Here is a 25,273-nt window from a genome sequence, read left to right as displayed (position 1 = left end):
CAGAACACACAATATAGTACAGAAAAATGTACAGACGCGCTGTTCTAACCTTAGTTGATGAAAATGCTCTCGCCGCACTGTCTTACAGAGACATCAATATCTGATACATGGTCAACTGTTGTCCAGGCTTTTTTAAAATTAATTCAGTCTAAAGTTCCTGACTTTGGTTTTCTACACTTGTGAAGTGTAAAACTTATGGGAATAATGCCACTGTTTGCCTCAGAAGCATCTTGAAGTCCACACTCCTCTTTTGATTTTATGACATTAATAAAAATGATATTTATAGATAACATAACTTCAGAATTATGTACTCTAAGCTCTTTCAAAAATAGGAAAAATTACTTTCCTCAAAATCATGAGAGCAGTTTCATTCCTAATCAAAGCATCCATCACTACACTACTGATCCTGTACATTATAAACATGCCACTCCACAAAAAGAATAAAAAATGTAGCTACATTTCCAGTATGTCCACAAGTGTTTAAATACGGTGTCCACCATATAGCCCAGACAAGTGGGAACCGTAACACTAGCAAGAAACTCATAAAATTAAAGGCAAACATACTTTTAGACAGGTCAACATACCTGTTATTTTACAGCATCAGCCCCAAAGTGTTTAATCAGAATGGACAAATGGGGATTAAACCTCACTTTTTCCGAATAAAAGGCCAGTGTCTACCACTTAATCATTTTGCACGAGTATTTTAAAATTTATACTAAACAAACAGTCCCACATTTGCTCTTATATCCCCAAATGTAATTTTACAGGAAATATGTTTTGACATTATATATATAAAAAACAAAGATTCCAAGACTTACCAAGCGGGAAAGCGCTGGTAGATAGGCATAATGAATAAAACACACAAACACACACACACACAGAATTTCAAGCTTTCGCAACCGGCGGCTGCTTCGTCAGGAAAGAGGGATAACAAAAAGAGAAAGTAAGACGATAGAGAAGATTTCGAAATGCAACAGAGACAATAACAAACGTAATTGTTGGGTTCAAATTAATGATGATGTAAATAAAATAGAAAGAAACTTCCACATGGGAAAAATATATTAAAAACAAAGATTCCAAGACTTACCAAGCGGGAAAGTGCTGGTAGATAGGCACAATGAATCACACACACACACACACACACACACACACACACACACACACACACACACACACACAATTTCGAAATTCTGTGCGTGTCTTTGTGTGTTTTATTCATTGTGCCCATCTACCGGCGCTTTCCCGCTTGGTAAGTCTTGGAATCTTTGTTTTTAATATATTTTTCCCATGTGGAAGCTTCTTTAGAGAGAGAGAGAGAGAGAGAGAGAGAGAGAGAGAGAGAGAGAGAGAGAGAGAGCTTATATTTGCTTATACTTATTTGTTGAGTGTAATCCAATACTAATCTAAAGCATCAATGCTCCCATTTAAAAATGGAACAGTTAAAAGCGGCACCTTCAATTAATAGTTAACATCACAGTCTTTTTATTGTCTGAAAATATACTCTGTGGTGGGAAGAAGAAATTAAGTTTTTAACACAAAATATTTACACAACTCAAAAATAAAAGCTGTAAATGTAATACAAATAAAAAGCACACTGGCATAATCTCTAAATAAGACACACATTTATGTTTTTGTTATAATGGTAACAATGAATTTCAATATTTTAAGTAACAACTGAGTTTATAAGTTTTTTGCAAAACCTAAAATTACACAATATGGAATGCAATTCTAAGACTTATTTCCATTTGGTGTCTCCTGTTGTAAATTTTCCGGTCTCAGATGTTATCTAGCCCCAAAGCCAAGCTTATCTGCTGGAGGTAATGACTCTTGAGTGGCAGAAAGTACATTCTGTCAGCATCAACAGCATCACACTGTGAATAAATACAAACAGATTTCAAATATATTACAAACGCACACCACTGATAATCATCTTCATAAAGAATGTGCAGTGAATCTCAAACAAAACATTATATGGAGGGATAAATATAGGATAAGGGTTTGTGTAACACCCTGTCAACAAAATTGTGATGTCTGGTTTAATTCTTATTTAAGAAACAGAATGCAGAAATGTTTTCAAATGTAGATTAAAGAGTTTTCTCCTTGGCGAAAATTGTATACCATAGAGGAATTCTTGAGTAGAAGTAATTAGCTATTGAAAAATAAATAAAAAAGGAACTTATGAAAGGCCAGCATATAGCTATACAAATATTTTTCTAGTTTTTTCATAAGTCTTATGATCTGAAATGTAACAACAGAACAAAATATAACATTTATCATGAATTTGATCTACAGAACAACTAACTAACTATAGATGGAACAAAAGATCAGATATGATGACACTGGGAGGACAATGGCTTCTACAACTACGTCAATACTCTCCTAGCAAACCTGATGGTGTGTGGCAGAGGGAACTCTGCTACCACCAACTGATTTCCCTTTTGTTGTTTCATTTGTGAATGATGTGTGGGAAGAATAGTTGTTGGGAAGCCTCTGTATTAGCTCTAACTTCTTGAATTTTCTCATTTTTATCATTTCATGAGATGTATGTGGAAGGAAGTAGTATGTTGTCTGACTCTTACCAAAAAGTATTCTCTCAAAACTTCAACAGTAAACTTCTCCATGCTGTACAATGCCTCTCTTGTAATGTCTGCCAGCAGAGTCTGCTGAGCATCTCTGTAATGACCTCACATCAACGAAATAAGCCAGTGGCCAAACATCCTGCACTTCTTTGAAGGATTCTCTCTCTCTCTCTCTCTCTCTCTCTCTCTCTCTCTCTCTCTCTCTCTGTCGTACCTGATAAAGGTCCCAGACTGGTGAACAGTACTCAAGAATTGCAAGAATTGGTTGAATTGGTTGAACAAGTGCCTTGGAAGCCACTTCTTTCATTTCTTTCATGGATGAGTTATATTTTCTTAGGATTTTTCCTATGAATCTCAGTGTGCCATCTAATTTTCCTATTGTTTGATTTATATGGTCGCCCTGGATAGTTATCCTAGATATTTTACAGTAGATAATGTTTCCAGCAGTTTGTCCTCAATAGTGTAGTTGTACAGTTGTGAATTTCTATTCCTATGTATGTGCAACATGTTACAACGGTCAACTGAGAGAGCCTGCATCATCCATCAATCCACTGTAGGTCATTCTGCAAATCGATGAGTAAGATGTTGAGTTCTAACTGCAAGAAGTCTTGAATGCAGTCACAAACCTGGTCTGATACTCGGCAAGCTCATATTTTTTTCATTCAACAGGAGAGCGGGATGGTGTCAAATGCATTCCTGAAGTCAGGGATAATTGCACTGACCTGAGTGCCATTGCCTACACAGGTTGTATACGCGGACAAGAAAAATAAATTCCCAGATTTCCCAGACAAAAACATACTCTTCCCCCCACGTGAAAATTCAATTCTTCCAAGGTGAAGAATGCACGTTTTTCATGGTAAGTGACAGTATACTTTCCCTCGGAGCTGTAAAAATATCAGTTCTTTGAATGGTAAAGGTGATGTACACCAGCATGGAACTTCAGAGAACAAAAAACTTGGCAAAAAAATGTTTTGGAAAGCTCTGATGTTCAGCAACATTTATGTTGCATATTTTCATTTTACGATATGCTGGATATTTTTATATTGATATTACGAAAGTATAGATTTATAACAGCACATTAATTTCCAAAGCACTAAAATCGAGATTGAAATGCACTTTTGTAAGACAGTCATAGCTCATGTCATGTGATCTCGCCAGCCAATGACAGCAGATATTCAGAGGATAGGACACTTGATGTAGTCAGCCAGCTGCAACATCACTGTTAAGTGGTGTTAACACACAAACAGAGAAAGTTAATGGTTTAAATTAATGTACACAGTGAAGCTACAAGAAAAGTCAAGCTTTCACATATAATATTGGTCTTAGAGATTAATAAGCTACAATAAAAGCTAAGCTTTTACATATAATATTGATCTTTTTTTGTGTGTGTTACACTTTAAGATACATCACACTTAAGTGCCAGTAAAATTTTAAATACTGGCATTAATGTCTCGTCTTCTGGGCTCAAAATTCTTGTAAGCGGCTAGTCCACAATGTGTTAAGTTTTAAATGAGAGTCAAACACTCTGTGATTTAAGAAATTCATTGCACATGTAACATAATTCATCTTGTGTAAAGGAAATTTACTTTGAAACTAAAGCTTTTCAAAGCACCATTTGCAATATTTCCCAACAACCTGTTAGAAATAGCTTCACTTCAGTAGTTGCCAGAGAGTGCCAGAAAACGCGTTACTGTCCACGATGACTTAGGAAGCCCATATGTTCATACCTATACAGCATTAAGAGATCTTATGTGACATCATAAAAGAAACAGGATACTACAAGACCATCAGAATTTCATACTTACATGGAACATTCATATGCCCAGATTCATAATGAAGTAGGTCCCAACCTGATATTTAAGATTTCAGTGTGGTTTTTGGGATGCAAATTTTCTTGGAGCACCAGTACTGTATTATCTCATGTTTGGTTCTTTATTATGGCATAATACGATACATTCCAGAAGATGAAAATGTGCACTTGAAATTCACTGAACAGTTGAAACTAGCCAGTAGTGTGGAATGAAACACTTCAGTTCTAATAAATTGACTGCCTCTGGGAAAAGATATATATAAATAAAATAAAAATCAGAAAACTGAAACTTCCGTAATTATGTGAATGCATTTTAATTCACTTGATAGCTTCCAACACACAAAAATCCATTTAGTTTTCATCTGATGTGAGAAGTGTAAACGAAGAGGACCAGACTGCTATGTGCATGCGGCAATCTGACAGTTTGCATGCCAGAAAAAATTTCCGGTTATCATCTGGCTGCTTGTTGCTACTACGCATGCTAACAGCCACATGTCAAGTAGCTGAAAGTGAGAGAAGGTACTGCCCAAACGCAACCCAATAGCACATGCGTGTGAGCCCATGGGCAACTGCTCAAATGAAATGCAAACAGTTGCGACATCATGCTAATCAGCAGCAGTTTGTACTTATGAAGTATTCCATAGTCTTCATACTAAAATTATAAAAATTTAACCTAAGTCTAAAACAATGAAAAATTCCCGGGATTCTAAAATATTCCCAGGTTTTTCTCAGTTTTCTCCTGGATGAAAAAATTCCCAGAATTTTCCCGGAGCGTATACACCATGCTATAGCACTATGGATCTCAAGAAGGAACAGAGCATGCAGAGTTTCACAAGATCCCTGTTTGGGGAATCCACGTTGATTTCTTGACGATGGATTTTCGTTCTAGAAAAAGAGTCATAATTTCTGACCATAAAACATTCACAAAATGTTGACCTCAATCATATAGGCCTATTATTATGTGTGTCTGCTTTTCCATCTGTGCTCCAAATACTTGAACTCAGCACTAAATATTTGATGCTGTCTACTCAGATACTATGCAATTTGTATCTCCTCATATTTGCCAAGCAAAAATATATTCCTATCTTTCTTAACTTTCCTTGTAATACCCATAGACATAATTATCATCACAGCCTTATGATCACTGATACCTACCTCCGCTTTAACTGATTTGGTTGGTTCAGATCTGTTTAATGCTAAGAGGTCTAGGATGTTATCTTCGTGAGTTTTTTTCCTAATTATCTGCTCAAAGTGACTTTCAGACAAGACATTCAGAATAATGTCATAAAAACCACTGTCTGTGGCACCAGTTTTGATTGTGTGACACTCCCAATCTTCACCTGGCAAGTTGAAGTCACCCCCTATTATTATTATTATTATTATTATTATTGTTGTTGTTGTTGTTGTTGTTGTTGTTGTTGTGGTCTTCAGTTCATGAACTGCTTTGATGCAGCTCTCCAAGCTACCCTATCCTGTGCAAGCTGCTTCATGTCTGAGTAACTACTGCAACATACATCCTTCTGGATAGTGTATTCAACCCTTGGTCTCCCTCTATGATTTTTACCCTCCACACTTCCCTCAAAAAAAGCTTTGCATCACCCCGGTTCCCAGAACTCGGGAAGATAGACGTTGACTGTGGATATTGTATCACAGACACAGTCCCTTTGAATGTTCAGAGATGTCACTAACAACCCCCCTCAAAGATGTAAACAACCATGCACGAGAAGTGCATATTAGATGTAGGGGGTCCGACAGCCGATCAGATCCAGTCATTCCACCAGGAAAGAGGTACATGGCTCGTGTTGTCTGCAGTTCAACCATGGCTAGACGCTCAAAACCACGGTTCGATTGTGTGTGCATAGTTACTTTGTGCCAGGAAGGGTTCTCAACAAGGGAAGTGTCCATGTGTCTCTGAGGAACCAAAGCGATGTTACTCGGACATTGAGGAGATACAGAGAGAAAGGAACTGTTGATGACATGCCTCACTCAGGCGGCCCAAGGGCTACTACTGCATTGGATGACCGCTGCCTATGGATTATGGCCCGGAGGGAGCCTGACAGCAATGCCACCATGCTGGGTAATGCTTTTCGTGCAGCCACAGGATGTCGTGTTCTGACTCAAACTGTGTGCAATAGACTGGTGCAATAGGCGGCCTGATGGGCAACTTCACTGCCAACTTACATGGCGAGGTCAATCTTTGCAACCACGACACCATGCAGCGTGATGCAGATGGGCCCAACAACAAGCCAAATGGACCGCTCAGGGACAAATAGCATTAAGAGTAAATGATACATTGGTGACAGGTGTGTATAGTGTTGCAGAACTTTTTAACAATGATTTCAGTAACAGTGTTACTGAAAAGATGGAGTTGTCAGGTTCTGTAAATGCTGCTATGGAATACCTCAGACCAGACATTTCAAGTAACTTCCATAATATGAATTTGACCCTCACTACCCCAGCAGAAATAATGTCCATCATAAAATCTTTAAAATCAAAAACATCTAGTGAGTATTATGAAATGCCAATAAAGCTAATTAAAGAATTTGATTCTGAGTTAAGTAACATATTACACTATCTGTGTAACCAATCATTTATCAGTGGAATATTTCCTGAATGGTTAAAATATGCTGAAGTTAAGGCACTGTTTAAGAAGGGAGATAAAGAAATAGCATCAAATTTCTGTACAAATGCTTTTGCCAGCATTCTCAAAAATTTTAGAAAAAGTATGTGCAATCGGCTTTACAACCATATTATCTCAAATAACATACTATCAAAGTCACAGTTCGTATTTCTAAAGGGTTCTGATACTGAGAAGGCTATCTACACTTACAGTGAAAATGTGCTTAATTCATTAGATAAAAAATTGCAGGCAACTGGTATATTTTGTGATCTGTCAAAGGCATGTGACTGTGTAAATCACAATATTCTTTTAAGTAAATTAGAATATTATAGTGTAACAGGAAATGCTTCAAAATGGTTCAAAACTTATATCTCCTGCAGGAAACAAAGGGTGTTGTTAGGAAAGAGACATGTATCAAGCTATCAGTGTGTGTGTGTGTGTGTGTGTGTGTGTGGGGGGGGGGGGGGGGGGGGAGGGGGGGTCCCCCACAAGGTTCCATTTTAGGGCCCTTACTTTTTCTTGTGTGTATATCAACGACCCTTCATCAGTAACATTACCAGATGCCAAGTCCGTTTTGTTTGCTGATAATTAAAACATTGCAATAAATAGCAAATCAAGTGTAGTCTTAGAAATATCAGCTAATAAAATATTTGTCGACATTAATCACTGGCTCATAGCCAATTCCTTGTCACTAAACTTTGAAAAAACACACTACATGCAACTCGTAAAGTGTGCCCCACGAGTATATGCCTAATATATGATCACAAGCAGATAGAAGTAGTGGACAGTGTTAAATTCTTGGGATTACACCTTGATAATAAATTCAACTGGGAAAAGCACACCACAGAACTGCTGAAGCGTCTTAACAAATCTCTATTTGCAATGCGAATTGTGTCAGACATAGGGGATATAAAAATGAAAAAGCTGGCATACTATGTTTACTTTCATTCCATAATATGGGATTATTTTTTTGGGGTAATTCATCAAGCCAAGCTAAAGTTTTCCGGGCACAAAAACGTGCAGTAAGAGTTATATGTGGTGTGAACTCAAGAACATCCTGCAGAAGCTTGTTTAGAGAAATAGGGATACTAACTACTGCTTCCCAATATATTTATTCTTTAATGAAATTTGTCATTAAAAATATATCACTTTTCAAACCAACAGCTCAATTCATGGAATCAATACTAGAAATAAGAATAATCTTAACAAGGATTTGAAGTCATTTAGTCTTGTACAAAAAGGGGTGCATTATTCAGGAACACACATTTTCAATAACTTGCCAGCAGCCATTAAAAGTTCAACAACCAATGAAATTCAGTACACGTTTATTACCCTATAAATAAATTAAAAAAAAACTTATTTTAAATTCAATGCATTAGTACTTGTAAAATGATTCTTTCGTATAGTGTTCATTAAAAAATGACGATCATTCCACATGGGACCTGTGGAAGCTTATTTGTTTGAGTTGTAAATATTTGCCATGTATTGTTGCTTTTCTGACGTGTTCTACATCCTGGAGGACCTCTTCACTATGGATCAATTGGAATGAAAGTAAATCTAATCTAATCTAATCAGGATTAGCATCACATTCTCTTCACCTTTGAGTGTCGCACATGCCTTCAACCAGGCACTTGTCGGGCCCGTGTTTGGAGGCAATCCAGTCAGGCTAAATGCCTTGGACACACCCTATCCAGCGAGTGCAGCAAGGTGGAGGGTCCCTGCTGTTTTGGGGTGGGATTATGTGGGGCCAACGTATGCCGCTGGTGGTCATGGAAGGCAGCGTAACGGCTGTATGATACATGAACGCCATCCTCCGACCGATAGTGCAACCATATCGGCAGCATACTGGTGAGGCATTCATCTTCATGCACGACAATTCGCACCCCCATTGTGTGCATCTTGTGAATGACTTCCTTCAGGATAATGACATTGCTCACCTAGAGGGGCCAGCATGTTCTTCAGACATGAACCCTATCAAACGTGCCTGGTATAAATTTAAATGGGCTGTTTATGGTCGACGTGACCCACCAACCACTTTGAGGTGTCTACGCTGAATCGCCATTGAGGAGTTGGACAATCTCGACCAACAGTGTATAGCGTCCCCAGTGAGGTAATAAGAAAACACTTAAAAAACGGTATTTATAAAGAAGACACATTTAAAACTTGAATGGTACAGATTTCTTTAATAATGTACCCGTTAAATAATAATTTCTCTGTGTAAGTTTCAAGTGCAAAGAAATATAACAAAATGATCTAAAGAGACGACAAGATACGCTCTTTTGTTAATTTTTCAGTCGTCTTCTCTTCTTCTCTGGTCTTGGTTGTGTGTAGACGGACATCTTGCGTGTGCTGGCAAATGTAAGCATATTTGTACTAATTAAGCATATAATATATTCTTTTAGTATTATTGTGCACTTTTAATTTGTAAGAGGTGATCCCGATTTCATGTCCGCCGTCGTTGAATTAACCTGCATTCAAGTGATTTACAGGTCAACAATCGCAGCAGCCAATGCAGCCAACGACGCAATTACGTGGCGATATTAACTTATGAAAAATTAGCGGAAGTGAAAAACTCGCCCGCTATTAACATAATATTAATTTTTCTCCACAGCCACACGATGATGCAGAAATACGTAGCTTTAAGATGGTTAACGAAGATAAGAAAAAATACTCTCGCGCGTGTGCAGGCCGCAATTGTAATTAATAACTAAAGATCTTTTGCTTTAAAGTGAGTTGGCTAGCCGAGGAAATTAATATGAAAAGTTTATCACATTGTTCAGCTTATATGCTCATGTTTTAAGATTCAGCGAGTCTAACATTCATTAACGTAACAAATAATTTAAGATTAATATTGTTAAAAAGAAGAACTTCACAAAAGCATTGAATCGTAAATCGAAATTGAATGAAATATCATTTTTATCAAGGTCCACCATGTAAGTTGGCAACAAACAAAAAATAATAACAACAATAATAATATATTAAATTACGACGGCCGACGGACGCGAGAAGTGCCTTGATGAACTTGTGGATAGTATGCCACGACGAATACAGGCATGCATCAATGCAAGAGGACATGTTACTGGGTATTAGAGGTACTGGTGTGTACAGCAATCTGGAACACCCCCTCAAAGCCTCACTGTATGGTGGTAAAACATGCAATGTGTGTTTTCATGAGCAATAAAAAGGGTGGAAATGATGTTTATGTTGATCTCTAATCAAATTTTCTGTACAGGTTCCTGCACTCTCAGAACTGGGGTGATGCAAAACTTCTTTTGGTTTGTGTGAATTGGTGATCCCTTGATGCCTCGGAAAATGTCCTACCAACTGATCCCTTCTTCTAGTCAAGTTGTGCCACAAATTCCTCCTCTCTCCTATTCGATTCAGTACCTTCTCATTCGTTACATGATCTACCTATCTAATCTTCGCCACTCTTCTGTAGCACCACATTTTGAAAGCTTCTATTATCTTCTTGTCTAAACTATTTATCATTCATGTTTCACTTCCCTACATGGCTACACTCCATACAAATACTTTCAGGAGAGACTTCCTGACACTTAAATCTATACTCGATCTTAACAAATTTCTATTCTTCAGAATCGCTTTCCTTGCCATTGCCGATCTACATTTTATATCCTCTCTACTTCGACCACCATCAGTTATTTTGTCCCCATCTGCTACTTTAAGTGTCTCACTTCCTAATCTAATTTCCTTAGCATCACCTAATTTAACGAGATTACATTCCATTATCCTCATTTTGCTTTTGTTAATTTTCCTCTTATATCCTCCTTTCAAGACACTGTCCAGTTCACCTGCTCTCCCAGGCCCTTTGCTGTGTCTGACAGAATTACAATGTCATGTCTCCCCTACTGTTGTTGTTGCGGTCTTTCAGTCCTGAGACTGGTTTGATGCAGCTCTCCATGCTACTCTATCCTGTGCAAGCTTCTTCATCTCCCAGTACCTACTGCAACCTATATCCTTCTGAATCTGCTTAGTGTATTCATCTCTTGGTCTCCCTCTACGATTTTTACCCTCCACGCTCCCCTCCAATACCAAATTGGTGATCCCTTGTGTTCCTCCTGCCACTGAACTTCACTAATTCCCACTATATCTAACTTTAACCTATCCATTTCCCTTTTTAAATTTTCTAACCTACCTGCCCGATTAAGGAATCTGGCATTCCACGCTCCAATCCGTAGAACGCCAGTTTTCTTTCTCCTGATAACGACATCCTCGGGTAGTCCCCGCCCACAGCATAATCAGGAAAGTTGGTAATGATATTATGCACGTTCTTTCTGAAGCACACTTCCATTACAGCTCCTAAGCCAGGCTGTCTATAAAAGCATCTGACCTTGCTATATATTATCAATTTATTTTTGCTATATATTATCGAATTCTTTACTGGAATAAATACACCGCCACCACTGGTGACTAATCTTTTCTCATGATAAATATTCCAATCTGAACTTAGGATTTTGTTGCTCTCCATTTTTGCTTTCAACCAACTTCCTGTTCCCAATACTATCTGGACATTATAGTCTTCGCAGGTGATACTAATTCTAGGACCTTTCCTCGGATGCTCCTGCAGTTTACTAATGTCATATTAACTGTTCTGTGAGCACTAGGATTCTCTGAAAATATTGTGGCTGATGTATCTTTGATTTTGGTAGGAAATTCATCTCTGAACCCAAGGGAGGGTTCCGTTTCAGAGAAATCATCACGGAATTTGCCTAAACTTATCAAGGAAAATGACAGAAAACATGAAAAACAACAACTGGATGTGGATTTCTGCTCACTCCTCCCACAAATGCACCACCACACTTGGTAAGACTACACACTGTTCCTGAAGAATTTCAGTGCTTACTCCTCAACTTGGATACTGTGTAAACAAACCACAGGAATCAACCTCTCACACATTCTTTGCTCACTAGGACAATAAAAGAATAAATTTTAGCTGAAAATTCATAACCATCTGAACAGAGTAACACCTCAGCAGCAAAAACTGTCACGAAACTGTGGTCTGCTTCACCTATGAAATTTATAATCGTTTTTATAGTTTTTGTCTGAATTTGTAGTTACTGTGATACATGAAACAAGAATTGCTGTATGTGCTTTTAACGTGTTTGTATATTTACAGTACTACTACACACACAGAAAATCTCCCCACAATGTGGAATACCTGGAGTGAGTAGTGGTATCTTATTGAGCGGCAGTTATGGGTAAAGGACAGGGAGGAGGAGGAGGAGGAATTCTCCTGAAAGCACAATACACATCTACTAAAGCTGAATACAAAATGTACAATGAAATATTGGAATTGTCAATTCTCTGCACAAATTGCTGTGATTATTCACAATTCACTTGATGGTATAGTAAAATTCAGCAAGTTTTAAAATGTTATGTAATTATATTCATTTGTAAAACTGTGATACTTACTGAGGCTTTATAAGCTGGTGATGTCTCCTCTTGCTGAGACTTTTCTGATGCAATCCATGGTTTTTTACGGAAACTAGAATGGATTGGAAACAAATGGCCTTCTGTGCTGAACAAGTAGTGATTTGAATGTTTATTTACATGGTTATCTGTATCAAATAGCTGTAAAAAGAAGTAAACATCATTTGCTTAAACAGTTGCATCTAATAATAATAATAATAATAATAATAATAATAATAAACAACAACAGTGCCTATCCAAGCAGAAGGATAATGAAAGCAGCACTGTGCCTTCTAGTACTTCAGAAAGAAATAGAAGGATTTATTCTGGCACTCAAAGTGCAAGAAAAATTGATGCAAAGCATATCAGCTTCTAGTCCATATTATTCTCTTCCCAAGAGAAGGGGGCAATGGTGGTGGTGACACAGCATAAAGGAGCAAAGATGTTAGTGGGCATACTGCACTTTGAGCAGTTCCAAGATGCACCATCATCCTTCCAGGCATACATCTTGTTTGACTTAGCATCCCATTGAAATTTAAGAAGATCAAATGCTATTACTGAAATGAAGATGACAAATAATGTACCCAGAATCTGAGATAGTACTTATGAAAGGAGATAGATGCACAGATTTAAGCACCAATTTTTATAAAATAAAATGCACACCGATTGAAAAACTGTTTATTAATCACCAAAGATATTAATGGTACAACGTCAGTACAATGTACTTAACTGGGAGAGTACAATTTGAATGGGATTTGTGTGTATCATTTTGGTATGAGGCAGGTAAAATTTAGATACATACAAGTACTTTCTTCATTCTAATTTTTAGTAGTTTTTAACATTGACAGATAATACAGGGAACTACATTGCAACCTGGAAGGTACAAAACTACTTGAAACTTATTGTCTGGGTACACGGGCTACTATTCAATATCCATAACTTGTTCTAGCTTTCTCCAAACTGATAACCCTGACTGTATGTGCTGCTGAAGATAACAATCACCTTCAAATATTTTTCAAGTATCAACTATAAAACAATGGCTGCCAATTATGAGGTAATTGACACAAAACGAGATTTTATGTAAAGCCAGAAATGAAAACCCTCATGGCACATACATGGAATATACAAGTTGTGGATGGCATACGGAAGTACAGTAAATCATGTAGGTGTGATCAAACAGAATCTTCATTTCCATATTGAAAATAAAACAATAAAGTTTCTACAAACACTTTGATGTATAATAATGTTACAGGCACATAACAGATACTGTATCAGTAACTGCAGTAAAAAATGTTTAAAGACTTTATGAAAGGTTTTTGAACATCATTGTTAACAAACTGGATAACAGGTTTTTTTTGTTTGCACACAATGAGAGGTTTCGTGGGTCTGTCTTTATCCCCAGTGGTGGGATGATGATGTCTTTAAAGGAACTGGACTACTGGATTATCAGTCCCTCCTTATGAGAGGAACACTGAAGAGGTAAAAAGTGGTAAAAAATCAGGCCTTGGCTGCTCAAACTATATAAGGAAGTCAAAGAGTTTAAAAAGGGCGTTAAAGTGGTTGTAACACGATAGGTAAAAGAAAATACAGATAACCTGGACAGCATCTTGTACAAGAGGGTCTAAGGGTACAACAAGGTGACGGGGGAAGAAACTAACCTGAGGTAGTAGCTTCAGGGAGGGAGGGGGGGGGGGGGGGGAGGTGGTACCCGCCACAGAGGGAGGCTCTTCCCACCACAACCACCCCTAATACTGTCGAAGAGGAGGAGTATTATAGGTTAGAGTAAAATCTGCTCTAGCTCAGGAAATGTAACACTTTGCTAGTGGCTGTCACATCATCCTCATGCATCTGAGGTAGTGAGGTATGCAAGCTGAGAGCATGTCACAAATCGCCCAGCAGGGTGCACTCAACAAGAACATGTGCTACTGTCAGTAGACTACCGCAGCTGTGCCAGGAGGCTGTCAACAGGGCTTGTATGGAAGGCCCCTGTTGCCAACCTCATGTCGGTGTGGCAATCAGGGTCCAGCAAGCTTAGTACAGATGGTGCTGCCGACACATAGGCAACACATCCATGGTCCAAGTGGGATAAAATCAGTGCTTTGTAAAATCTCAGAACTGTGCTGTCCATGCCTCATGAAGAGTGACTAAGCTGTTTTGAACCGCCAGACATGTGGCAGCCAAGTTAGCTTGCTGTCACATAAAATACCTAAAAATTGGAAAGTTTCAATGACTTCAAGTAACTGGTCACCAAGATAAATCTCTGGGTGTGGATGCACAGTCCAAAATTGACAAAAATGCATAATTCATGATTTAGCAGATGAAAATTGATGGCCACGATTCAGAGCCCAGCAATGGAATCTTCAGACAGCTCCCTGAAGTTGGCACTCAGCGGTCCGCATTGATGCAGAGGCATAGTACAGGCAAAGATCACCCACTTACGATACCACTGATGACAATAGCAAACAGTATTATGCTCAGAACCGATCCCTGAGGGACTCCCGTTTCCTGTACATATTGGCTGCCAACAGACAAAAACAGACAAACCTATCAGGACTTGGGGAGAGGGGGGGGGGGGGGGGGCACCCGGAGATATAGGAAATTCTGGATAAAAATGGGTTAACTGCCCCGGAAACCCCAATCATGCAGTTCACACTGCAAATTCATGAACCAGGTGATCTGTTGTGGACTGGAAAGCCCAAAAGCCACTTTGGAATCTTGATATGTACCCTCCAGCTTCAAGGGACCAACAAGGACAGTGGATGACCATTTGTTTGAATAGCTTACACAGCCCGTTCAACAGAGAGATTGGCTGGCAGTTACTTAAAATACATGGGTCCTTTCCCAGTTTCAGGACAGGAATAATACCACCTTCCCACCATTGAGAGGGAAATATTCCCTTCCGCCAGATGCGATTAAAAAGCCTGAGGATGTGTTTCACGCTGTCGGCACCAAGGTGTTTGAACATTTGGTAGTAGATTTTGTCAGGCTGTGGGGCTGTATCTCAACACACTGGCAAAGCACGGTGAAGCTCCCATTCATTAAAAGGGACATTATATGATAGAGAGCTGTGTGTATGGAAACCTAGTGGATGGCACTCAACAAGGGGTTTCCGTGTCAGGAAATGAGGATGGAAATTACTGCAAATGGACACTTCAATGAAGTTTGCCACAAAATATTTGGTAAATACCATGGATCGGTACAGATGCTACCATTGACAAGGATGCCGGGGACCACCATAGGTGGCGGATGGCAGCAAATGTTGCGGAGTTTATTCCATACTTGGGATGAGGGGGTGTGGGACTGCCTAGATGATACCTATTCCTCTAACACTACTCCTTCCTTTTCTTTATTAAAATTGTGCTTTCGCCCAGAGCCTCTTCAAAGATATTAAATTATCCATAGAAGGATGCTGCTTGTGCCGCTAAAGTGCCCTGCAGTGTTCCCTGATAGCTGTGGCTATGCCTTCAGACCACCATCGCACCAGCATGAGCCTGAAGAGTAAGGTATCGTGGCTGCTGCACATGAGTAATAGTATCAATAGCATCCTGTACCAATTTGTCAATATCTGTACATGACGGGTTGCAGAAGTGACTGAAGGACAAAGCTTGCCACTCACCTTTCTTAAGCAACCAACATAGAGCATGTTCTGTGTGTCAGAGTGAAGAGGGAGATAATAATAGGAAAATGGTGGTTGTCACACAGATAGCCAAGGACACACCACTAAATGAGGTGTAAGATACCCAGGCTACAAACTGCGTGGTCAATAGCTGAAAATCTTATTTATTTATTGTTCCGCGAGACCAAATTAGGGAGAAGTCTCCATGGTCATGGAACGAGTCAATACATGAAATTGTAACACGATATTAGAAACAGATAACATGAAATATAAAAAAACATATTCAGGTGACAAGTCTTAAGTTTAATTAAAGAAAATCAACAATGTAACACTGGAATTTGCTTAATTTTTTAGCTGTTCCAGGAGCTCCTCGACAGAATAGAAGGAGTGAGCCATGAGGAAACTCTTCAGTTTAGACTTAAAAGAGTTTGGGCTAATGCTAAGATTTGAGTTCTTGTGGTAGCTTATTGAAAATGGATGCAGCAGAATACTGCACTCCTTTCTGCACAAGAGTCAAGGAAGTGCATTCCACATGCAGATTGGATTTCTGCTTAGTATAAACTGAGTGAAAGCTGCTAACGCTTTGGAATAGGCTAATATTGCTAACAACAATCATCATTTAAAGAAAATATATACTGAGAGGGCAATGTCCGAATTCGCAGACTATTGAATAGGGGTCGACAAGAGGTTCTCGAACTTACACCACACATAGCTCGAACAGCCCGTTTTTGAGCCAAAAATACCCTTCTTGAATCAGAAGAATTACCCCAAAAAATAATACCATACGACATAAGCGTATAAAAATATGCGAAGTAGACTACTTTTCGTGTTGAACTGTCACTTATTTCAGGTACTGTTCTAATGATAAATAAAGCAGCATTTAGTTTCTGAACAAGATCCTGGACATGGGCTTTCCACAACAGCTTTCTATCTATCCGAATGCCTAGGAACTTGAACTGTTCCATCTCGCTTATAATATGCCCATTCTGTCTGATCAAAATATAGGATCTTGTTGAATTGTGAGTTAGCAACTGGTAAAAATGAGTCTTACTGTGATTTAGCATTGAATTATTTTCCACAAGCCATGAACTTACTTCATGAACAACATTATTTGATACTGTTTCAATATTACACAAAAGATCCTTCACTACCAAGCTGGTGTCATCAGCAAACAGAAATATTTTTGAATCACCTGTAATACTAGAAGGCATATCATTTATATAAATAAGAAACAGCAGTGGTCCCAACACTGACCCTTGGGGAACACCCCACTTAACAGTGCCCCATTGGGACTGAACATCACTACCACTCTCAATATTGCGGAGTATTACCTTCTGCTTTCTGTTTTTAAAGTAAGAGGCGAACCAATTTTAAGCTACTCCCCTTACTCCATAATGGTCCACTGCAGTAATATTTTGTGGTCAACACAGTCAAAAGCCTTCGTTAAATCAAAGAGAACACCCAGCGATCGCAACCTTTTATTTAATCCGTCCAAAATCTCACAGAGAAAAGAGAATATAGCATATAGCATTTTCAGTTGTTAAACCATTTCTAAAACCAAACTGAACATTTGACAGGAAATTATGTGAATTTAAATGCTCCAGTAACTTTGTATACATAACCTTCTCGATAACTTTAGCAAACACCGATGGCATAGAAATAGGTCTAAAATTGTTAACATTGTCAATGCCTCCCTTTTTATAAATTGCCTTCACTACTGCGTACTTTAATCGGTCAGCAAACCGACAACTCCTAAAGGAAAAGCTACAGATATGGCTAACATACATAGAACAATACTTGAGTATTCTGCTAGATACCCCGTCATATCCATGAGAGTTCTTGGTCTATAGTGATTTAATTATTAACTCAATCTCCCTCTTGTCAGTATCATGGAGGAGCATTTCAGGTAACACTTTTTTCTAAGAGCGCTATATGATTCCCTGTTGGGACTAGGTTTCTATTTAGTTCACCTGCTATATTCAGAAAGTGATTATTAAATACTGAACATATATGCGACTTATCAGTAACATGGACATTCCCACTATGCACTGATTCTACATCCTCTACCTGTCTCTGTAGACCAGCCACTTCCTTTACGACTGACCATATGGTTTTAATTTTATCTTGAGACTTAGTTATTCTATCTGCATACCACATGCTTTTTGCCTTCCTAATAACTTTTTTAAGCACCTTACAATACTGTTTGTAATGGGCTGCTGCATTTAGATTGTGGCTGTTTCTAACGTTTTGATATAATTGCCACTTTGTTCTACAAGATATTCTTATCCCGCTAGTCAGCCACCAAGGCTGCCTGTTTGTGCTAGTACCCTGTTTTGAATGTTCTAACTGAAAGCAACTTTCAAAGAGCACGAGAAAAGTCTTGAGAAAAGCATTATATTTATCGTCTACTGTATCAGCGCTATAAACATCTTGCCACTCTCGTTCCTTGATGAGGTTTACAAATGTCTCTACAGCAACTGAATCTGATTTCCTAAACAGCTGATGACTATATTTAACACGTGTTGCAGCACAAAAATCTTTTAGAGTTAAAATTTGTGCATCGTGATCTGAAAGGCTATTCACCTTTTTGCTAACAGAATGCCCTCCTAGTAATGAGGAATTACAGAAATGTTGTCTATGGTTGTTCTACTTCTCCCTTGCACTGTAGTTGGAAAGATTACGGTTTGCATAAGATTATATGAATTAAGGTGGTCTACCAGCATCGTCTTCCTTGCACAATCACTTATACAATTAATATTGAAGTCACCACATATAACTAACCTTTTGTATTTCCTATAAAATGTACCTAGAACCTCCTCTAGCTTTAGCAAAAATGTTGTGAAATCTGAGTCTGGGGATCTATAAATAACAACAGTTAGAAGTTTAGTGCCATTAAATTTAACCACATCTGCACAACATTCCAACACCTTTTCAGTGCAGTACTTTGAAACATCAATTGACTCAAATGGGATGCCATTTTTCACATACATGGCTACTCCCCTACACCGCAAAGAGCTCCTCGAAAAGTTGCCAGCCAACCTGTATCCTGGTAAAGGAAGCCTCTGAATTATCTCCTTATTTAAGAAGTGTTCAGATATACCAATAATTTCAGAGTCAACATCTATAAGCAGTTCACTGACTTTATCTTTAATATCTTGTATATTTTGATGAAATATACTAATTCCCTCATTACTTGTATACCCAAGCTTTGTCAAAAGTGGTTCCTTTGTTAGAGAGACTTCCCTTAAGCAGGAATACCTATCAGCTGACTTCAATCTAAAAAAGGTGCAGCTCTAACACCCACTACTGCAGGAATTTTCCCATGAGTGATCCCACCAACCCCACCTACGGTGTCACCTATAAGCTTTGCCAACCTCCCCTTTCCATACCTGTTGAAGTGCAGGCCATGTCTAGTGAAACCTGTCCTGCTGATAGGACTCCACCGACACCACTGAAATGTGACCCATGCTTTCTGTCATCAGCGCACCTCCCAAGTCTCATGTAATTATGCCTGACAGCTGTATTAAGATGAGGCCGATCATGATGCTGAAACAGTCCCACAAAATGCACATTCATGTTGCCAGTCTGAGTGGCTATCTTTTTCAGGTCACCATCTATGTCATACTCCCCATCCATATCAATACTATTACCAGCTCCACCCACAATCACTACCTGATCCTCTTTAGTAAAATCCCTAGATAACCCCCTATGTTAACAGTCACCTGAGCCAATCCTGCATTAGGCTTCACAATGCTGGTGACCTGGTGCTCACTCCCCAGCACTTCCTGCAACTGCTGGCCTACACCTCTACCATGAGAACTACCTAACAGCAGAACCTTCTTCTTCCTCTTAGACTTTGCAACTATTCTAGCCACCGTAACTACTGAGGTCTGCTGCATACCTTCTTCATCTACAGCTACTAGAGATTCCTCTCCACTAGACTGACAGTTGGTCGTACCTATTGTTAACACCAATAGTAAAACTATCTGAAAATCTTCTTTTCCTAGCAGATCTCTTGCCAACAGCCAGCTCCCATTCCCCAACCCCCTTCTCCCTCCTCGTCCTATCTAGTTCCTCCTGTGCGTTTTTCAACTGCACCTGAAGGGCACACATCTTACGCTCCTGCTCCTCTATCAACTTACTCTTGCTACATAACCTGCAGTTCCAGGAGAGGATCTCACCAGAATGCCCACTGGTTTCCCCACTGCATTCCCCCCAGTGAAAATACTTCGACGAAGTCTCACACCGCAATCCACTACTCACGAACCTACGGCAAAGCCCACACTTCTCACTCATGGTAAAATTTTACAGTTATTGAAACAAGAAAACAACTTTATCTAAGTTCTGCTACTACAATAAGATGTTAAAAACTGACTACAATAATCACAAACTTGCTCTACAAGGGAAGTAACTACTATTATTGACAGTATTAATCAACAACAAATGAGAATATAACAAAAGACTAATACAGAAAGAGAATCAAACGTCTAATGACACAGTAATGAAGCTGAAAACAGTTCCCCAAAAGGTTCTTCTGAAATTATTTCACCAGAAAACACAAAAAACACCGGTTGAAGACTACTAAAGTTCCTAAATAAACCACTATACACAAACAATTAATTAGTACTTAGCTTTCGATGCGCCGCTACAGCTGCAACTGGTCAGCGTGGAAAATGTTCTGTGGGTCACACCAATATGGGTTGTAGTTCGAATGTTGAGTAGACAGACGTTCAATTCTAAACAAGGTGTTCTAGTACTTGGTCTCTGTGAGACGTAGTGCTGCTGCCCCACAGATAATTATGGGCATTAGTCCCCCAATAAGAGGAAGGGGACAGGGAGCCATGCCACTAACTATTGGAAAGTGTCTGTGGGTAAATAAACATTACATATTGTCAACCGAACTGACAGGTAAACACTAACAGTCATGGCCTCTAGCACAGTAGTAAGGGGTAACAGCTCACTGAAAATATCAGAGCATATGAGGGCACAGATACCACCAGATACTCACTCAATGTTAACATGATTGATACAGTAAGGTTTGTAGCTTTTCTGAGCAGGGAGGTGTATTGCCGTAAGCAATGTTTCCTGAAGCGCTATGCCAATTATGGAGTAAGTAGCCATTAAATGGCAGACTTTGTTCAAATTGCAATAGTAGCTGTTACAGTTACAGCTCCATTGAATGAGCACTGGTGTCAGGTTTGAGAAAGTGGCAAATGGAAAAGATGGATGTGATTACTTCGCTACCAGGTCATAGTCCATGAATGCATGATCTGTCACCCATGTGCATAGGCTCGACCACTGCAGGGTTGGGGAGAGGAACATCTGAAGCCTCAGAAAGTAGCTTATCTTTCTTATTCTTCTGAGACTTCGATTTCTGTGAAGATTTTGCCCATTTTATCTTCCAGGAGTGAAGAGGACTGTACTTTTCTTTGGCCCACTGCCTGTGGTTGCAAATCTTTGATTGCGCAGGAGTTGGGGGGGGACCTTGACATGTGTCCTCATCCCTGATGCCAGAGGATGACTAGGCATCTCTAGCTGCACCAATTGTGTGTGAACCTATGAGGGAGCGGATGTTCCCTCCACCAACTGTGCGGCAGACCCTGGAATACAACAGGGCTAGATGTCATACGAGACCTCGTCATCATGCGAGGTGTGGACTGTGACATGACAGTTGCTAAATTAGAGACTATATTAGGTGGATGAAGTCTTTCACACTTTTTCCTTGCATCCTGGAAAGATAAGAGGTCACATGTTTCATACTCTCGAACATTCTTCTCCATCTTTAAGAATGAGCACAGTGGTCAACAACGAGCGTGCAGTTCCGGACAGTTGACACATTGAGGCGATTGGTCACAAGGGCGGCCCTCATGGGATGCCTGTCCACCTAGAGGTAGCCTCATTAGAACAGCAGGATGACGTGTGTCCGAACAGTCAACGCTTAAAACATCTCATCGGAGAAGGGAAAACATCTCATTGGAGAAGGGAGGTAATTCCTGACATCATACGTACAAACCATGACCTTAAACTTCTCGGTAAAATGTTGTTGTTGAAGCCTGGGATAAAAGCGTGTGTCCACTAAATTATCCTCGAGTTCCTTCTGGATGCAGTGAACAAAATGGACTCCATGCCATGCTAGATTAGTACACAGTTCACCAGTTTGTAGCATTGGGGCCCGATGGAAGATAACACCTTCAATTCTATTGAGCTTGTTATGAGGAGAAATGGTGACTGATTTGTCTCCTAACTTGATACACATCTGAAGTGCCAGTGATTGGTTGGCGTGCAATGTTTTGATCAGCACAGATCCATTTTGATCATCTCTATTGCCGAAACCTTCCCCAACTGATTTACCCTTGCCTGGCTCTTGTCTTGAGGCAAGGCCAATGATGGAAATGCCATAGGATTGTAAACTTCTGTATTAAAATCACTGTTCCCGACTGATGAGATTGCTGTGTTGCCATGGCCACCACTAATCATCCACCCCGATGCCAATCACTCCAATCAGAGTCTTTCCCTGTGGGCAACACCCCGCCAAGCAAAGGCCACCTGGAACAGTAGCTGTTGCCCAGAGTCCTGGTACCCCTTGGTTGACACAGGGAGATCATAGCTCAGGCATCACCAGTGCAATCCTTGTGTTGTAACCAGAAAGGTAAATGGCAACCCCACCATGGCAGGCTGGCTACTGCACTGGATTTCAGGTGTAGAGGTAGATCCATTTGATTGGTAGGTGCAGAAGATAATACTGCACAGTGAGAGGTAATGCACCACAGTAAAGCATCCTTCTCCTAACGGCCCGCAATTCAGTAAAATTTCGAAAGTGGAGGTGAAACCCGAAATGGGGACCAGAATTTAAAAAACCAAAAAAGGTGAGAGGAGAAGAAAAAAGTGAAAAGAGTGAAAATGTTCAAAAGTTCGAAGAACAGTCACAAGACTAAGGGGGGAAAAAAACCACACACACACACACACACACACACACACACACACACACACACACACACACACAACCCCTTGATGCAATAAAAGACTCCTCTCAGTCGCCTCTTACGAACAGGCGAGGAAGGGCTGCGGCTCTAATCTAGTGCCCCCAACAATGCAGAGGGGGCCCAGTGCTGGGTGTTGTATCTAAATAATCACTCTTCCTTCATGCATGTGTTGGATGCAAGAATGACATAAATGGACATGGGTGGGTGGGTGACAGAATAAAACTGTAGGACAAGTGCAAAAGATATTTATCATTTCAGGGCTGAAGAGATGGAGACTAAAAAATATTGGAGGATGTGATTGAACTTTTCCAATTGATGATACTAGTTGCTGCGAGTGGTAGAGCACTGTTTAACACAGGTTAGTGGGTATGGATGGAGTATTAGGATTATGCTAATAGATGACACAGCAAAGCTATTTGTGCTCTAATGTGGGGGATAGTCTTGAGTCTCCCTCTCTCCCATTCACTCACTCACACTATAGATTCTGAAATTTGAGCATGCAGTTGTAATTGTCAACCAAACACAATTTCAGTTTCCATTTGAAGTTAATTCTATTATCTATCTAAATCCCTATACCACTGGGTACATGGTCAAAGACTATTACAGCTGAATACCTTACCCTTTTCTGTGCTACACCACAACTAAGTGAACGACAAGGTAAGTAATTTCTCTCCTCGTATCATATTTACAAATATTACTATTATTTTCTAACTGTAACTGACTGCTGACAACGAACTTAAAAGGGAATAAATGTACTGTGACAATGTTGTAAGTATGCTGAACTGTTATAAGAAGTTCTGCAGGGAGGGACACACCACACATTTTCCTTAGTAGACATTTCTGAGCAACAAACATTTTGTTTTCTCAATGACAAGTTACCCAGAAACTTGCTGTCTTAAGACATTAAGTGAATAAAAAATAGAAGTGAATCAACTTTTTGACAGTTTCATCTCTAAAATATGTAATTATCTGTAACACAATTGTTGCACAGGTTAGAAGTTTTGAGATCTGCAACATGGGGCTTCCAGATCACGTTCTCTTCAATATAAAGAATTTAGAATATTCTGCTTTATTTATTGATTTACTCCCATGCATTATTTCTAATGGTGTGGTCAAGCATTATGCAGTACAGAATTGCATATGCTGTGTTTTATCCAAGTTCAGCGACAGCACATGTGCAGAGATAGGGTTATTAATCTTCGAGAAAATTTTATTTGCATTTCAAAGCATAACAGTTTCTCCATTAGGCTTGTTTCTAATACTTGCATCATTAACAAAAATAGGTATTTCACCTTCTTTTAAATCTGATGGTAGATCAATCGTATATAACAAAAACAGAAGGGGACCCAGTGTACCAGTATCTGCAATACACCTGCAGTGATTATTCCCATTATGTAGATGACAATTCAAAACGTATATTCCCTGGGTTTCTTACTGTGACACTCTGGTTTTCATCTTATTTAACTAAAAGGGCGCAAAGAGATCTATGTAATATTGTAGCTTATCTAAGAGAATGCTATGAGCTGCAAAAATCGAATTCTTTTGACAAGTCACAGAAAATTTAGGTAGCTGTTTGCACAGATGATTGCATACCATGTGAGGCCACGCTGTGCACCTATTACCAGTGTTAAACAAAAAGTTCTGCTAGTAGGTATCCAGTTCAATGAAAATAAAATGGTCTGTATTTACTTCTGGGGGAAGATGTGCTCCAGTAATAGGGTGCCTCAAAATCACACACATCCAGTTGCTTACAGAGTGAAGATGTTCATACGGTCTCAGGTAATACCAGCATTTATTTTACTTACTTTCTGTTTTTACTGCATATGTATGTTAACAGTACCAAATGATCATAAAGCAGTCTGCTATATTAAGCAAACAACAACAAAATGCAGATAACAACAACAACAGTGGATAGTATGTTAAATTCAAATTCCACATAATAGGAAGGTAATGGTAAGGTGATGCCTTCAGCAATTGTTAGGAATCATCTTTTAGGTCAGTAATATTTGCAAGGGTGGTTAGAGCAATAGGAAGTGGTCAGAATATAGTTTGTACGAAGACTCACTTGCTCAACGAAATTTGACAAACAGATGGTTTCAGACATGAAACACCCATTTTCAAAATTCCTACAAGAAGACAAAACCTTAGGTTAGTTACTTTAATGTGTGACCTCTAAACAAAATACCTACAAATAGAATCAGTCTGGTAGAACACTAACAACTAGCAGTGAAGTCACCA

General features: G+C 39.3%; 1 protein-coding gene across 3 annotated transcripts in view; it reads right to left on the bottom strand.

The window, feature by feature from the left end:
- Positions 1-1,453: 1,453 nt before the first annotated feature.
- LOC126297632 (ER degradation-enhancing alpha-mannosidase-like protein 1) overlaps positions 1,454-25,273 on the bottom strand; it is a 217,576-nt gene continuing 193,756 nt past the window's right edge. Inside the window, exons 9-10 of one of the 3 annotated variants that reach the window (XM_049988654.1) lie at positions 12,440-12,598; positions 1,454-1,871 (exon numbers count right to left, since the gene is read on the bottom strand). In XM_049988654.1, coding sequence (XP_049844611.1) covers positions 1,776-1,871; positions 12,440-12,598 — 255 coding nt within the window. In that variant the 3' untranslated portion in view covers positions 1,454-1,775. The remainder of the gene's footprint in view (positions 1,872-12,439; positions 12,599-25,273) is intronic. The other 2 variants (XR_007552558.1, XM_049988655.1) reach the window with 2 other exon arrangements.

The sequence above is a fragment of the Schistocerca gregaria genome, chromosome X (genome assembly GCF_023897955.1).
Source record: "Schistocerca gregaria isolate iqSchGreg1 chromosome X, iqSchGreg1.2, whole genome shotgun sequence".
Taxonomy (NCBI): Eukaryota; Metazoa; Arthropoda; class Insecta; order Orthoptera; family Acrididae; genus Schistocerca; species Schistocerca gregaria.
This window is presented reverse-complemented; position numbering and strand designations above follow the sequence as displayed.